General features: G+C 50.5%; 1 protein-coding gene across 1 annotated transcript; it reads left to right on the plus strand.

Moving 5' to 3' along the window:
• The first annotated feature begins 394 nt into the window (after positions 1–394).
• On the plus strand, positions 395–14,682 carry Eif3d (eukaryotic translation initiation factor 3 subunit D). Its single transcript, XM_048356047.1, has 15 exons — positions 395–543; positions 3,064–3,196; positions 3,474–3,519; positions 4,616–4,752; positions 5,587–5,672; positions 6,261–6,333; positions 8,924–9,036; positions 9,681–9,813; positions 10,458–10,605; positions 11,096–11,226; positions 11,948–12,033; positions 12,140–12,269; positions 13,608–13,750; positions 13,911–14,194; positions 14,540–14,682. The coding sequence occupies exons 2-15, from the start codon at positions 3,074–3,076 to the stop codon at positions 14,551–14,553; spliced, it is 1,647 nt and encodes a 548-aa protein (XP_048212004.1). The 5' UTR covers positions 395–543; positions 3,064–3,073; the 3' UTR covers positions 14,554–14,682.
• The last annotated feature ends 572 nt before the right edge of the window (positions 14,683–15,254 follow it).

Below are 15,254 nucleotides of genomic sequence, written 5' to 3' on the forward strand. Positions count from 1 at the left end.
CACCCCCGGTGGCCGCCCCGATTTAAAATAAAGACAAACCGAGAAGGGCGACGGACACCCAGCGAGCCACTCAGCCTGCGGGCCGGAGCGCCAAGCCCGGAAACGCCGGACAGACACCGCGGGGCACTGTGGGAGGAGGCGGGCCCAGCCGGCCGTGGAGCATTGTGGGACTCAGCGGGATTGGCAAGCCGCTCCGCACCCACACCGTCTTTTCCCTCCTCCCCGCCCCCACGCCGGCTTCGCTGACAACCAGCGCGGCCACGTTTCAGTGCCAGACGCCGAAGGGACGTCCCCGGACACCGCCTGACGTAGCCGCTCCGAGAACGCACGGCGACGGGTTTCCGGGTGCAGCTTCACTTTACGGCTCGACGTCCTTCCGGAGGGAGCGGAGGCGCAGTTTACGACAGCGCGGGTCGTGTTTACGGCGCCGGTCTCTGCGCGCGCGCGCATTTCCTCCTTTCCCGGTTCCTCTCCCTGGGCCCAGCTGTGTGGTCTCCGGCCCCGATAATCTGTCGCCATCCGGGCCGGCCGAGGCCATTGCAGGTGAGCGACGCGTTTCGTAGTGTCTCGCAGGCTTCCGGAGCCAGCTCGGGCTGGGCCTGGCTTTCGGGAACCTCCCGGAAGGGACCCCCCTCACGTCTTCTGCCGTCGCTGGCCCTCCGCTGGGCGGGGCCCCAGGCCCGGCACCCGGGACCCTGGGACCGGGACTCGGCCTTGGGGGAGGTTAATGGCTCCGGCCTGTACTCCGTAAGCTGGGCGAGCCTGCTTCAGTCACTCAGCCCAGCTGAGCCGCAGGTGGCCTCTCTGCAGTGGCCGCGGGCTCTTTGGTTTGAGTGGAGCGTTGGTGGGGAGCAAGCTGAGTGTGGGACGCCCGAAGAGTTCTGAGACGAATGGCCAAGGTTGGGTTCGAGCCCGCCTGGAAGCCAGCCCAGGAATTGATGGCGCTGCATCTCTTAGTGGCCGTGGTGATCCACACAGTACTGCCGGCCACAGGACCCCTGTGACTGCCCAGTCCTTCCGGCCAGGACAGCTGTCACGTCGCTTTAGTGGAACTGCTGCTATCCCCTTCGCTCCGATCTGCTCTCCCAGGCTTACCTGTGCAAAAGCCGAAATACTTTCACCCCCTGCCTTTCCCGAGACCCGATGCACGTCCAGCCTGGGGCTGATTTCATCTTGAGCTCTGGCAACTGGATTTTTTAAAACCGTCTTTTGAAACGTCATTGTTGTGTTATAATCTAAAACTCCAGTGTCGTCCCCACCCCCCGCAGGTGCCTAACCATTATGTAGTAGAAAGAAAGCCAGATTTAAGCAGGTAGTCTTGGAGAATCACGTCTACTTTGAGGGGCTGGGAATATGGCCTAGTGGCAAGAGTGCTTGTGTCGCATACATGAGGCCCTGGGTTCGATTCCTCAGCACCACATATACAGAAAATGGCCAGAAGTGGCCCTGTGGCTCAAGTGGCAGAGTGCTAGCCTTGAGCAAAAAAGAAGCCAGGGACAGTGCTCAGGCCCTGAGTTCACGGCCTAGGACTAGCCAAAAAAAAACCAAAACACATCTACTTTGAAACGATGGACAGCCAAAATGTAAGTGTAGGTGAGTTCAGGGTGTACATGTGGCCAGAGTCTTGCACAGAACAAGGTCAGAGCTCAGTAAATAATATGGTTGAGAGGCCACACTCGTACCCTCTGTTCTCTTCCTACAATTTAGCTTAAGTTTACACTTGGAGGATAGAGCTTCCAGTTTTGCTCTGTTGCTCTCTAACTATTCTGTCTGTAGCAAGTCTCCCTGTCATGAAGCTTTGGGAGGTTAAGCCCACTGTACCCCTGCCCTTTGATTTCTCTCCAGCCTGTCTGTGTAATTGCTTTGTCAAGGAGTTACTAAGGATGGTAGAATACATAGGTCTTTGGGGTTTGGCTTGCTTGAAGATAGGGTCTCGCTGTGAGCACAGGCCTTCACCCACTCCAAGGCATTCATCACTACCCATGGCCAAATGCTTAGGGTTTTTTGTTATTGTTTTTTGCCACTGGCAGGGTTTAAAAGCCTTGTTCTTGCTCAGCTTATGCTTTACCACATAAGCCGTACCTCCATCCTGGCTTTTTGCTGGAGACAGTGTTGTGGACTTTTCCTGCCTGGGCTTGCTTTGAACTGTGATCCTCCAGGTGTCGTCTCCTGAGTAGCCAGGTCTCAGCTCCTGTGAGACACGGGCCCCTGGCTAGGAATGGGGTTTTTATAGGAAGTGTCAGGTGAACGACATCTGCTGTGGAACCTCTGGTCTTTAGTCTCTGAGATGAGCCATAGTGTGGACTCCGGAGCCACACTGCCTGTGTTCACGTTTCTCTTCACTAGGCATCACAGCAATGCTTTGGACAAGTTCTTCATTGCCCCAGGCTTCTTACCTGAAAAGTGGGGATAATACTGGCCCCTACGTCACAGTGTCACTGGGATGATTTAATGAGCCAGTGCATGATAAGCCCTGAGAACAGTGCCTGGTACTTGTAAATCTGTTAACATTTGACATATGACCACCTTTGGCTTATGGTTTATAGTAACAGCCTCCTGGCAGTTTTATGCTTGCCCGTAGCACACAGGATAGGCACTGATGACAAAGTATTTTCATGTATGATAAGCACAATGTTCCTGTGATAAAAACTTAACTTATTTTGCACACTTAACGACTGAGGCTAAAGGAAGTCTGATATTCTATGGTTTGGTGATGTTTCTAAGAACAGCAACTTGAGGTGTTAGGATGTTTTGTCAGGTGTGGGAGACACCACTCAAGTGAAGAAGCACCATTATCTTCTATGATACTAAGAACAAACAATGGCAGATTGAGGTGTAACACCCCATCAGGTATCAAGTACAGCTATCAATGAGAAGCAGGGTGCCCTACAGTTAATGCAGTATGGCAACAGCTAAGGTCTGTGAGGAGATTTTGGGGTTTTAAATATTCACTGAACAGTTGTAAGTTAGTAGTTTGATAGTTAAGGGTTCTGTTTTGTTTAACATTTGTTGACAGCCTTATTGATAATCTGCTTTCTCATACATCTATATTTGTTTTTGAAGGTTTTAGAAGATGGCGAAGTTCATGACACCTGTGATCCAGGATAACCCCTCGGGTTGGGGTCCCTGTGCAGTTCCTGAGCAGTTTCGTGACATGCCCTACCAGCCCTTCAGCAAAGGAGATCGGCTGGGAAAGGTAATTGGCTGTCAGTAAGAATCTTGCTGTCTCTGGAGTCTGCAGGTCTCCGGAGACACAGTTAAAATGTTACTCTCTCAAAAGCAGGACCCCTATAAAAGCATTCCCTGTTGGGGTTGCAGCTAAGACAGGGTATGACTCCTGGAAGTTGGCCCAGAGTGGCATTGTTTGCCAGCTCCTATGGTTTTCCACACAAGTCTCTCTTACTTGCTGACATTTCTGGGTCCACAGAAACTAGCTTGGTCCATCAATGCGTTCTCTTTCTTGATCCTAACAGGTTGCAGACTGGACAGGTGCCACATACCAAGATAAGAGGTACACAAGTAAGTGGCCAGTGGGGCTGCCCAAATCAGGGTCTGGAGAATGATCCTTAGTATGAGCATGAGGAAGGGAAAAAATGCTGATAATGCCTATAATCCCTTGGGAGGCTGAAACGTGTGTATTATGAGTTCCAGACGAAGCTGGGCTACACGGGAAGATTCTGTCTTAGGTGGATGATATTTTGGTTATATGGTTATTAGGGATGTGTCTTGACTGTGAACATTAGCAAAGTTTTTTAAAAATAGCCCCAGAACTTAGACATTTTATTAAAGAAGTCTAGACTGTTACCATGAGAGTTTTCCCCCCTCTTTGGCCACAGACTCCCTTTAAAGAATGTTAAGTCAAGTACCGGTTGATAATTCACACCTGTAATCCAAGCTACCCAGGAGGCTGAAATCTGAGGATTGCAGTTCAAAGCCACCTTTATTAAGCAGGAAAGTTCATGAAACTCTTATCTCCAGTTAGCCAACAAAAAGCCAGAAATAGAGCTGTGCCTCAGTGGTAGAGCACCAGCCTAGGGCAAAGCTGTTCAGGGACAGTGCCCAGGCTCTTAGTTCAAGTCCCAGGACCAGCACATCCCCCACCCCCCCAAAAAAAGCCTGATGAACACATTGCCATTTTGCATTTTACTACTTGGGACTTTCTGAATCCAGAGCCAGTCAATGGATTCCAGGTTTAAAAGTCCTGGTAAGGTAAAGAGGTTTTTACCTTGGTGACAGTTGGAAGTATTTACAAATGCTGACTAAACTAGAGTTTTGAATAAGATGTCTGAGTCTGGATCAGCAAGTGAGTTTACCTTGGCCCATGAGACATGTCTGCCTTGAAACGAGATGATGGCAGTAATGGTGTGCAGGCCCCTGCTTGCCTCTGTCCATCAGTCTCAGCTCAGATGCTGAGATGGCAAGGCAGGCAGAGAGTGAAGTGGGCTACCTGCAGTTCCTCACATTCCTTGGGAAGTTATTTTCTAACATGAATGTGCCTGTGGATCGGCTGGGGGTCCTGCTAAGTGTTGGCCCGGTTGAGTGGGTGTGGGCTGGGACAGGTACTTGTGGACAGCTGGCAGATGATAGTCACCGTCACTGTCACTTTGGCCTCCAGATAAGTACTCCTCTCAGTTTGGCGGTGGAAGTCAGTATGCTTATTTCCATGAAGAGGACGAAACTAGCTTCCAGCTGGTGGATACGGCACGCACGCAGAAGACAGCCTACCAGCGGAACCGGATGAGGTTTGCACAGGTAGGCAGAAGACAGCCACCTGACCAGCTTGGGACTGCTAGGGCTCACTAACTGCCAAAATATTTCTTGTGAGTGCTAATAAAGTATGGCACCATTTGGCGGAAGCCAAGTGACAGTCCAGTGACAAGTTCTGTCCCAGTGAAATTGAGTAGTTTGGGATTTGTTTTGCTTTTTACCGATGGCTACCATTGACTTCTTCAGGATTTTCAATGAAAAGGAAACTTGTTAAATGCATTATAGCTTCCATTTAGCTTCGATCATAATGTTTCTGGGGGCCTATCTTTCACATTTCCACTTTGCTTTTATATTTCAGTCCTTGAATACGTGTTTGACCTTATAATTTTGTTAATATTCAACTCTATAACCTACATACATATAGACTGTTCGATGTTCTTCTCTCCCCCTTTTTTTTTTGTCCTGGTTTTGAACTCAGGTCTGTGCACTGTCTCTGATTTCCTGATCACTTGGAAGTCATACTCCTGTGCTAGGAACAGATACTTGTGCTGAGTAGAAAGGCACATTGTACCCACTGACTCACCTAATTGCTATATGCAGACTTTATTAAGTAGATGGTCCAGTTGAGCTGCGTCTTCTGGGCAAAAATAGAACTCAGCAACTCGAATGCGACCCATAAACCCACTTGAGTGGAACTGCATTGTGGGAATGTGAGTTCCAGGCAATTCCAGCACTTCCATGCGCATTCCCACAGACTGCTGGTGCTGTAAAGTGCAGAGTACAGCAGGATCCAGGGTTGTACACCCTACACTTTGGAGATCTCCCACTAATAGCCTATACACAGCCAAATCTCTGACACGTGTCTTCCTGATTTCCTAGCGGAACCTCCGCAGAGACAAAGATCGGCGGAACATGTTGCAATTCAACCTGCAGACACTGCCTAAGAGTGCCAAGCAGAAAGAGAGGTGAGATTCCACCCCTGTCCCCCCCCACCCCCCACATACACACACATACACCCCCCAGCCCTGCCAGAACAAAGCGCCCTTCCCAGACTGGCCATGCCCAGATAGCATGGGGCCCAAGCAGGAGGATGGCTTCTTCCCCACCATTGCATAAAAAAGCCGCTTCCAAGAGCCAGCTGTGCCACCTTGCAGCCTATTCTCCAGTGTCCATTCGCAGCAGGCAACATGAGCAGGAAGCCTCTTGTGGTGGGCTTGCATGATGAGGGTAGGAAAGCAGGCAGGTACCAAGTAACTGGGCTTGCCAAGGCTTTGTCCTGCGTCCTGCACAACCCTGCATCCTCAGCACCCTGAGCTGTGAAGAACCTCAGCCACCACACGCCTGGCTAGGGCCACCACAGGAGGCTGAGTGCTACATCTGGCCAGTGTTGGGGGACGGCGTGCCTCTGCTCACATCCCTGGTGGGTGCCCATTTGGGGTCTTCCTTTCTGGACGCTTCTGTTTTCCATAGTCCTGAGAAGAACAGCTTCCATCTTCTGAAGAAGCCTGTGACTTGAGGCCTTCCTCTGACAGTACAGTATTCTGTCTTTTCAGAGAACGCATTCGGCTGCAGAAAAAGTTCCAGAAGCAATTTGGAGTGAGGCAAAAATGGGACCAAAAATCACAGGTGATGTATGCATACCAAAATTCTAAATCGTGTGCTGTTAGCATTCGCCTCCTATTCTCTCAAGCCCTGAGCAGCTACTGGTCTCTCCTCTGTGGATTCTCCTGATCCGCACATTTCATGCTGGTAGAATTGTGTGACCTGTGATCTTATGTGATAGGACTACTTTCATTACCGTAATGTTTTCAAGGCTGTCATGTTAGAGCATATGGTTTTTTATTTTTGTGCCACTCCTGAGGCTTGAACCAGGCCTGGGCCCTGGTCCTAAACTTTTTGCTCAAGATTAGTACTCTTAACCATTTGAGCCTCAGCACCACTTCCAGCTTTTTTGGTAGTTAATTGGGGATAAGAATTTCACAAGCTTTTTCTTCTGGGTCTGGCTTTAAATTATAACCCTCTGATCTCAGCTTTCCCTGAGTAGCTAAGATTACAGGCATGAGCCACCAGCACCCAGCTGATGGGGTCTTTCTTGATTAGTCACAGACAATTGACTCTAAGATCCCCTAAGAATACCAAAATTTACAAGTGCTAAACTTGTCCTACATAAGATTGTGTAGTGTTTATGTAGTGCCTGCACATCCTTTTCACACATTTTAAGTCATAACTTGATTTAACCAAATGCTTAGAACCATAAACATTTCCAATTTTGGAACAGACTGCTAGCTAACCACCATGATCTGAAGTGAAACCGAGCTTCCTCAGCACTCAGCTTCAAGTTTGGAGCATTTCAGAGTGGAGGGTTTTTTGTTTTGTTTTTTTTAATTGTCAAACTGATATACAGAGCAGTTACAGTTTCATACGTTAGGCATTGGATACATTTCTTGTATTGTTTGTTACCTCCTCCCTCATTCCCCCTTTTCCTTTCCCCCCATGAGTTGTTCAGTAAATTTACACTAGTCTTACAAGTATTGCTTTTGTAATCGCTTGTCTTTTTTACCCTGTCTCTCTCAATTTTGGTATTTTCTTTCAGTTTCCTAGTTCTAATACCTGTATACACGGTTTCCACTGTACAGAGTGTAATGCCTAATACCATATTATTAACATTAACAGATTCTTTTTATTTGTTTGTCAGTCCTGGGCTTGAACTCAAGGCCTAGGCACTGTCCCTGAGCTTCTTTTGCTCAAGGCTAGTGCATTCTACTTCTTGAGCCACAGCGCCACGTCCAGCTTTTTCTGTTCATGTGGTGCTTCATGCACCAGGGCTTCATGCATTGTAGGCAAGCACTCTACCACTAAACCACGTTCCCAGCCCAGATTTTTTTTTTTAATGTCTGTTATGGGGTCTGAACTCAGGACTTAGGTGCTATCTCTCAGCTCTTTTGCTCAAGGCTAGTACTCTCACCACTTTGAGCCACAGCTCCACTTCCAGTTTTTGAGTGTTTAATTGGAAATAAGAGTCTCATGAGGACTTGTCTGTCCAAGCTGGCTTTGAACTGTAATCCTCAGATCTTATCCTCCAGAGTAGAGGATTATAGGCATGAGCCACTGATACCCAGCAACATTAACAGATTTTATACTATTTTATTAGGTAATAGTGACAAAAATCCATTTATGTTTGTCACAACTACAACTTTTCCTCCAATTTTTATTTATTTATTTATTTTGCGCCAGTACTAGGGCTTGAACTGAGGGTCTGGGTACTATCCCTTAGATTTTTTTTGCTCAAGGCTGGCATTCTAGCCACACCTCTTCTCACAGGATTCTTTTGTTGTTGCTGTTGGTTAATTGGAAATGAGTCTCTTGGGTTTGTCTGCCTGTGTTGGCTTTGAACTGTGATCCTCAGATCTCAGCCTCTTGAATAGCTCTGATTATAGATCTGAGCCACTGGTGCCAAGTTCTTCTTTGTCCAAGCTGGTACTGAGTTCTTGGCCTCAAAGGATCCTCTTGCCTCAGCCTCCCCAGTAGCCAGAGATACAGGCACTCCTGGTACCCTGAAATATTTTCAGTCTACACTTGAGTCCGCAGGTGTAGGACCTGTAAGTATGGCCTGCAGATACAGAGAGCCAACTATATGACCAAATAATACTTTGTAAAGATGCACTGTGTTTTTTCTAGCCGTTAACCAGTTGATGAACAGTGTGGTTGTTTCCACTTTGGGGCTGTTGAGAACAATGCTGCCATGTTTGTGTGGGTGCTGAGAGTAGTAGACACATGTAATATAAGCATAAGTGACGTTAGAGTTGTGGAAATTACACTTTGCTGGATGTGATACTTGCTGTGTCAAAATAGTTGTCAGAGGGGCTGGGAATATGGCCTAGTGGTAAAGTGCTCGCCTTGTATATATGAAGCCCTGGGTTCGATTCCTCAGCATCACATATATAGGAAAAGCCAGACGTGGAACTGTGGCTCAAGTGGAAGAGTGCTAGCCTTGAGCAAAAAGAAGCCAGGGACAGCGCTCAGGCCCTGAGTTCAAGCCCCAGGACTGGCCAAAAATAAAAATAAAAAAGTTGTCAGAGCCAGAAGCTGGTGGTTCAGGCCTCTACTCCAAGCTATTCCATATTTATAAAATAAAATTCTCCTATAGTGCTAACCTGTCTATTGCTTGGGCTTGTGTGGACTGTAATTTTATTCCTCCAATGGTTTTCCACTGCAGAAACCCCGAGACTCCTCGGTTGAAGTCCGCAGTGACTGGGAGGTGAAAGAGGAAATGGATTTTCCTCAGCTGATGAAAATGCGCTACTTAGAGGTTTCAGAGCCGCAGGATATGTGAGTACCTCCTTGCGCTGCTTTCCTTAAGCCCAGTGATTCAGAAAAGCCTTAAAGCCACTTACTCAGAAGACATGCATAAGATCACAGAGAAGTTTTAATGGTCAAAACAGCATGAAAAGCAGAAGTTTTCTAGTACTGAATTTCAGGTTGCTTACAACTTCCTGGCCTCCTGAACAAAGGAGAAATAAAAATAAGTTATCTAGCTCTTTTAGCAGAGACAGAAAAGGAACAAAGCTGAAAGAATTTGCTAACATTAAACTCCAGATGTCTTTCAGTTCCTGCCTCCTTACAGAAGCACAGTAAGATGGCCTTAGCCCTTTGGGCAGAGACGGGGCAATCAGGAGCCTTCTGACAGCTCTAAAAGCCCCTTGCCTTGAAGGGCAGGGAGCCCGAGCGCTGTTCCAGCAACCTGCCGGGCTGGGTGCGCCTGTAACTGAACACTAGTCATCCTGACTGAAAGCGGAGGGAATGGGCTGGGTGCGGTGCCTGCACTGTGGTCTGCGAGAACAGAGCTGAGCCAGCTCTCCGGGCTCCCTGAGGGTTCTGCTCCTGCTCCAATGAGAGGCTTCAGTGCGTAAGCGTTAAGTGACTTGGAAGGAAAGGGGCTCACTTACTGCACCTCTTGCCTGTCCTCCCTGCAGCGAGTGCTGCGGGGCCCTGGAGTACTATGACAAAGCCTTCGACCGCGTCACCACGAGGAGCGAGAAGCCCCTGCGGAGCATCAAGCGCATCTTCCACACGGTCACCACCACTGACGACCCCGTCATCCGGAAGGTGTGCACCCTGCGTCTGTGGCTCGGCCCGGCACAGGAGTGTCCAGGCAGCCCTCAGTACCCGGGGGAATTGGTTCCAGAATACTCCCCCACCGATAGCAGAATCCATGGGTGTTCAAGTCCCTTATGTAAAATGACACAGACTTTTCATGGTAGCCCAGGCCCCGACTGCTACTTCAGTCCTCTCTAGATGACTGTAATACCTCCGACATTCTTGTAATGTTTTGGGAATTATGGCAGCATGCATTCAGTAAGACAGTTTCTTCTCTGTGCCGAGTGCACAGGTCCACAGGGAGCCCCGTATACACACACACACGCATGGGCCCCTGATGAGATCCTTCTGTGCCAGGCTTGGAGATGGGTGAGAGGAAAGGAGAGGACAGGCACTGCGCTGGGTAACCCTGGCGTGCTGCTGTTACCCGGAGCGGACCCGGGTCCCAGCACTGCCTGCTGGTCGGCCTTCTTATCCGTACAGACAAATGAATTTAATGCCCGCCTTGGGAGGGAGTAGACAGGTGTCACGAAGCACCCGGCTGGAACCTAGTGTGCGTTCTGTGTGGGTGACACACAGCATGATGACATCACAGTTCCCGCCCCATGAAGTGTTGCCGTGCCTCAGTGCTTTCTCTGTCGCCTTCCTCACAGCTGGCAAAAACCCAGGGCAATGTGTTTGCCACTGATGCCATCCTGGCCACGCTGATGAGCTGCACCCGCTCCGTGTACTCCTGGGACATCGTCGTCCAGAGAGTCGGCTCCAAGCTCTTCTTTGACAAGAGAGACAACTCTGATTTTGGTGAGGAGCCTGTCTGGGGAGCCGCTCAGGGGCCGTGGGACTTGTGTGGGTTCAGGACAAGTCCTGGACAAGTCCTGGGAAATGGGTAGGAAATGGTCTGCCTTCGTCCGGGGCATTAGCAGCATGTCCACGGTCCTCCCTGCCTCCTGGAGCTCCGGCCTTCCGGGCCCTCGCAGGCACTCCCGTGTTCTCACATCTGCAGTGTTCCCTGTTCCTTTCGCGAGTTCTTTTCAGCCCCTGCCTGTGCATAGCATACATGTGTCAGCGTCACTCGAAAAAGTGACAGCTTGAAAACAAGCAGTAGCATCCTACCCTGAGCCTGAAGCCACTCATTGTCTTGAGGGACCCACAAAGATGGAGTGGCTTATTTTCTGTCATCGTGAGCAGCTGTCCTCCCCCATGAGACCCACATGCGGAAACCCATGTTGGGAGAAGGCATGGGAGGTGACTTGATTGTGTGGGTGAATGACTGTACCCTGCTTTTTTACAGACCTCCTGACCGTGAGTGAGACAGCCAACGAGCCCCCTCAAGACGAAGGTAATTCCTTCAACTCGCCCCGCAACCTGGCCATGGAGGCCACCTACATCAACCACAACTTCTCCCAGCAGTGCTTGAGAATGGTGAGTGCGCGCGAGCACTGTGGTGCTTGCCACGGGCGCTGGGCTTGGGTTGAGTGGGACTGGCACGGCCCAGCCCGTCGCAGAGGTCATGAGCTGGCTTGGAGGTCAGGCTGCCTGGTGTTGAACCACAGATCCACTAAGGAGCTGTGGGTCACAGGCCTCTTTCCTTCCTGAGATGTTACAGGATTTGTTTTGGGTGCCGGTCTTGGGGCTTGAACTTAGGGTCTAGATACGGCCCCCAGAGCTCAAGACCAGTGCTCTACCACCTAAGCCACAGTTACACTTCTGGATTTTTTGTTGCTTAATTGAAAATAAGGGTCTCATAGACTTACCTGAGGTCCTCTGAGCTCAGCCTCCTGAGTAGCCAGCATTGCCAGCTTAAGAAGTTACAGTTGTGACAGATGGTTGGGATTCCCTCAGTTGCTTAGCTAGTGCCCTGTTGTGTGCAGATGCATCCCTTTATTCCCTGGGGATGGATTCTCACCCTCCCTGAACTTTGAGCAGAATGGACGTTAAAGGCATGACTGTGTCAGACAGTGATGGGAGCCGGCCTGGCTGTGGATGCATTGTTTGGGTCTCTTGGAGGCTGGCAGGCAGGAGGGGGAGAAGAGCGTGAAGTGAAGCCCAGCGTCTTGAAGGGCTGCAAGGAGCAAGCCGTGCTGGGTCTGGCTGGTTGGGAACAAGAGTGACCACATCTCATGCCAGCTTTGCCATTCTGCAGGGGAAAGAAAGATACAACTTCCCCAACCCAAACCCGTTTGTGGAGGACGACATGGATAAGAACGAGATTGCCTCTGTTGCCTACCGGTATGTCCGCCCTCGGTGGGGTGAGGCTGGTGGAGCAGAGCCTGTGCCGGGAAGGGGATCCCCTGGGGCGAGGGTCTCTGACCAGCGAGCTCCTCCTTTGCTGCAGGTACCGAAGGTGGAAACTCGGAGACGACATTGACCTCATCGTCCGCTGTGAGCACGATGGCGTCATGACGGGGGCGAATGGGGAAGTGTCCTTCATCAACATCAAGACGCTGAACGAGTGGGACTCCAGGGTGAGGCGCCGCTCGGAACTCGGCTGCCTCAGGGAGCCGGTGCCTTTGTTCCTCTGCTGACCCCTCGCTGACTGGGAGCACAGTGCCCAGAGTTGACAGCTCTTCCCCTTGTTTTGCACACAGGCAGCAGAATTCCCCTTCCTCAGTGCTTTCTTCCTCCATTTAGGCTTCTGCTTTTGACCTCTTCGTTATGTGGGTTGCCCATTCTGGAAGCATGGCCTCAGTCTTCATGACTTCTTTATTATTTCCTACTGAAGTGTAGGATTCTAAGATATAACTCAGAATCATTTCCTAGGTGCCTTAAAAGCAACAGGCTTCCCCCGCTTCTTCCATTCTCCCTCCTGCTGGTGCTCCATGGCAGCAGAGCCCTGGTTCTTCTCCAGCTACAGCTCTTGTCTCTGTAAGGCAGAAGTCTAGTTTGTGGCTTGGTTCTGTGTCACAAGGCTAAGATCCAGGAGATCGCATCTGCACATCTGGAAGATAATGCACTTGAGCTCATTCCAGTGGTTGGCAGTGGTCCTGTCCTTATGCTTGTAGCTGACAGCACTCAACTCACTACTGTCCCTTGTGCTTGTGGTGCGGTATCTGTTTCCACTCCATTTCCCTTTGTCTCTGTGAGTTTTGCTGTTACTTGCTTCCATGCTGGTACCATGGTCTGAACTCAGGGCCTAAATTCTCTCAGCTTTCTTGCTCACTGTGGTACTCCACCACTCGAACCAGACCTCCACTTCCTAAACTCTGAGTGAGCTCGTGCATTTGTGTGCCAGTACTAGAGCTTGAACTCAGGGCCTGGTCTCTGCCCCTTAGCTTTCTCAAGGCTGGCATGGTACCACTTGCCGCACCTCTGCTTCCAGCTTGTTGCTGGTTAGTTAGAGATTAATCTCTTGGACTTCCCTGACAGGGCAGCTTTATCTTCATGGCTCAGCCTCCTGAATAGCTAGAAAAGAACTCCAATATTTCTTTTGCAGTGAAACAAGACAGTCTGGGAGCTCTGCCTTGTGACCTTTGACCTGTTGTTTCATTTTGCATGCCTCTGCTTCCCACATCTGTAAATAAGGTCGTTGAAGATGTCTGGGGAAGTGGCAGGCTCTGAGGAAGGCCCGGCCTGGCCTTCCCTCTGTGTCCCTCAGACCAGGGCCACTCTCTCCCATCTGTAGCTTCTGCCAGTGGTCTCCACTTGGCCAAGTGCACGTGTCATGCGTAAAGCCCTTCCCGCCATTCATGTGGCCAGCGTTGAGTACTCTGCTGGGCACAGGAAAGGGGCCGTGTCTGTCTCTTAACCCTGTCTGCCTGAGGCACCCAGGCCTTGGCACCCGTGACCAGTTTCTTCTCCTGCAGCACTGCAACGGTGTGGACTGGCGGCAGAAGCTGGACTCACAACGTGGGGCTGTCATCGCCACCGAGCTGAAGAACAACAGCTACAAGCTGGCCCGGTGGACCTGCTGTGCTCTGCTGGCCGGATCCGAGTACCTCAAGCTGGGGTGAGATCCCTGTCCAGGAGCTGGGGGCCGGCTGAGGAGGCGGGGTGGGGAACTGAAGGCTGGGGATGGCAGCAGAGGCGTCGCTACATAGCTGCCATGCGCCCCTAAGTGGCACCATCTCTGCGGCCCTGCTCCGGCACTGACCTCCCCTCCCTCTCAGTTACGTGTCTCGGTACCACGTGAAGGACTCCTCGCGTCATGTCATCCTGGGCACCCAGCAGTTCAAGCCCAATGAGTTTGCCAGCCAGATCAACCTGAGTGTGGAGAACGCCTGGGGCATCCTGCGCTGCGTCATCGACATCTGCATGAAGCTGGAGGAGGGCAAGTACCTCATCCTCAAGGACCCCAACAAGCAGGTCATCCGCGTCTACAGCCTGCCTGATGGCACCTTCAGCTCAGATGAAGACGATGAGGAGGAGGAGGAAGAAGAAGAGGAAGAGGAAGGTGTGTGACAGCCCCTCGGGCTAGCAGGATCTGGGGACTAATGGGGGAATTTTATCCCTCATGATTAGGAATTCTCTGGGACTTAAGTCTGGAGTAGCTTTCACTCCGTCTCCCGGAGCCTCTGGAGCTTTAGATCTCAGGAGGGTGGGGAGGAGCGAGGCGGCCCTGTGGGAGCGGGGGCTCTAGAAGAAGGAAGGTCGTAACCTGAATGCTGTCTCGGCTGTGCACCCGGAAGGCTCACCTGCTCCGTAGAAGCATTGAAAACCCCAGCCCTTCAGCATCTGGAAGGAAAGGGACAACACTCACCCATCGTGGCTTATTTCTCCCCACATTTGTGTCTTTCAGAGGAAGAAACTTAGAGGAGACGGTGAGGGAGCTGGAATTAAATTCTACCGAGCCTAGTGGGCCTTTGCCTCATCAAGTGTCTGCCTCGTTCCTGTCCTCAGGCATGAGGCAGATGGAATAAAATTAAGTCTGTTTCATCTCTTCACATGCCTCCATTCATTCATGACGTACAGCTCCACCTTCTCCCAGGAGCTCTTGGGGGTACAGTCAGCAGCCTGCACTGGAGTTTTCAGGCCGGGCCCTATGTTCTCGAGCATTGTAAGATTCACAGTCCTGTTCAGGTTTCATTCCTGGAACCCCATGTAATGATTCTGTCGTGGGTAGTATCAGTTTTTTGAGGTGCCCCACAGAGATCCCCACAAGAAATCCACTTGCACAAGCACAAAGGTGCCCCAAGACCTGGCTGTTCCCTATGGGGGGTTCACTATGAGAAACACAGGCACAAACCTCAGCAAATTAATGAAGTAGGGCCAGGTACCAGTGGCTCACTATTTTAATGCTAGCTGCTTGGGAGACCTTGTAGGTTAGGTTCAAAGCCAGCCAAAACAAAAGTTCATGAAATACTATCCCTAATTAAACAGCAAAATGACAGCCTGTGGTTCAAGTGGCAGGGTACCAGCCAAGTAAGAGCTTGAAGCACTTGAGTTCAAGCCCTGGATTAACACAGAAGTAGAGCCAGGTGCTTGTGGCTCACACCTATAATCTTAGTTACCCA

This window comes from Perognathus longimembris, chromosome 1, assembly GCF_023159225.1.
Source record: "Perognathus longimembris pacificus isolate PPM17 chromosome 1, ASM2315922v1, whole genome shotgun sequence".
NCBI lineage: Eukaryota > Metazoa > Chordata > Mammalia > Rodentia > Heteromyidae > Perognathus > Perognathus longimembris.

What these genes read in the sequence shown, in the direction of transcription:
- Eif3d (XM_048356047.1), top strand. Translation starts at nt 3,074, where the DNA reads ATGGCGAAGTTCATGACACCTGTGATCCAGGATAACCCCTCGGGTTGG. An exon ending in ACGACCCCGTCATCCGGAAG is followed by an intron (nt 9,814 to 10,457) that starts GTGTGCACCCTG and finishes CCTTCCTCACAG; the next exon opens with CTGGCAAAAACCCAGGGCAA. An exon ending in TGAACGAGTGGGACTCCAGG is followed by an intron (nt 12,270 to 13,607) that starts GTGAGGCGCCGC and finishes CTTCTCCTGCAG; the next exon opens with CACTGCAACGGTGTGGACTG.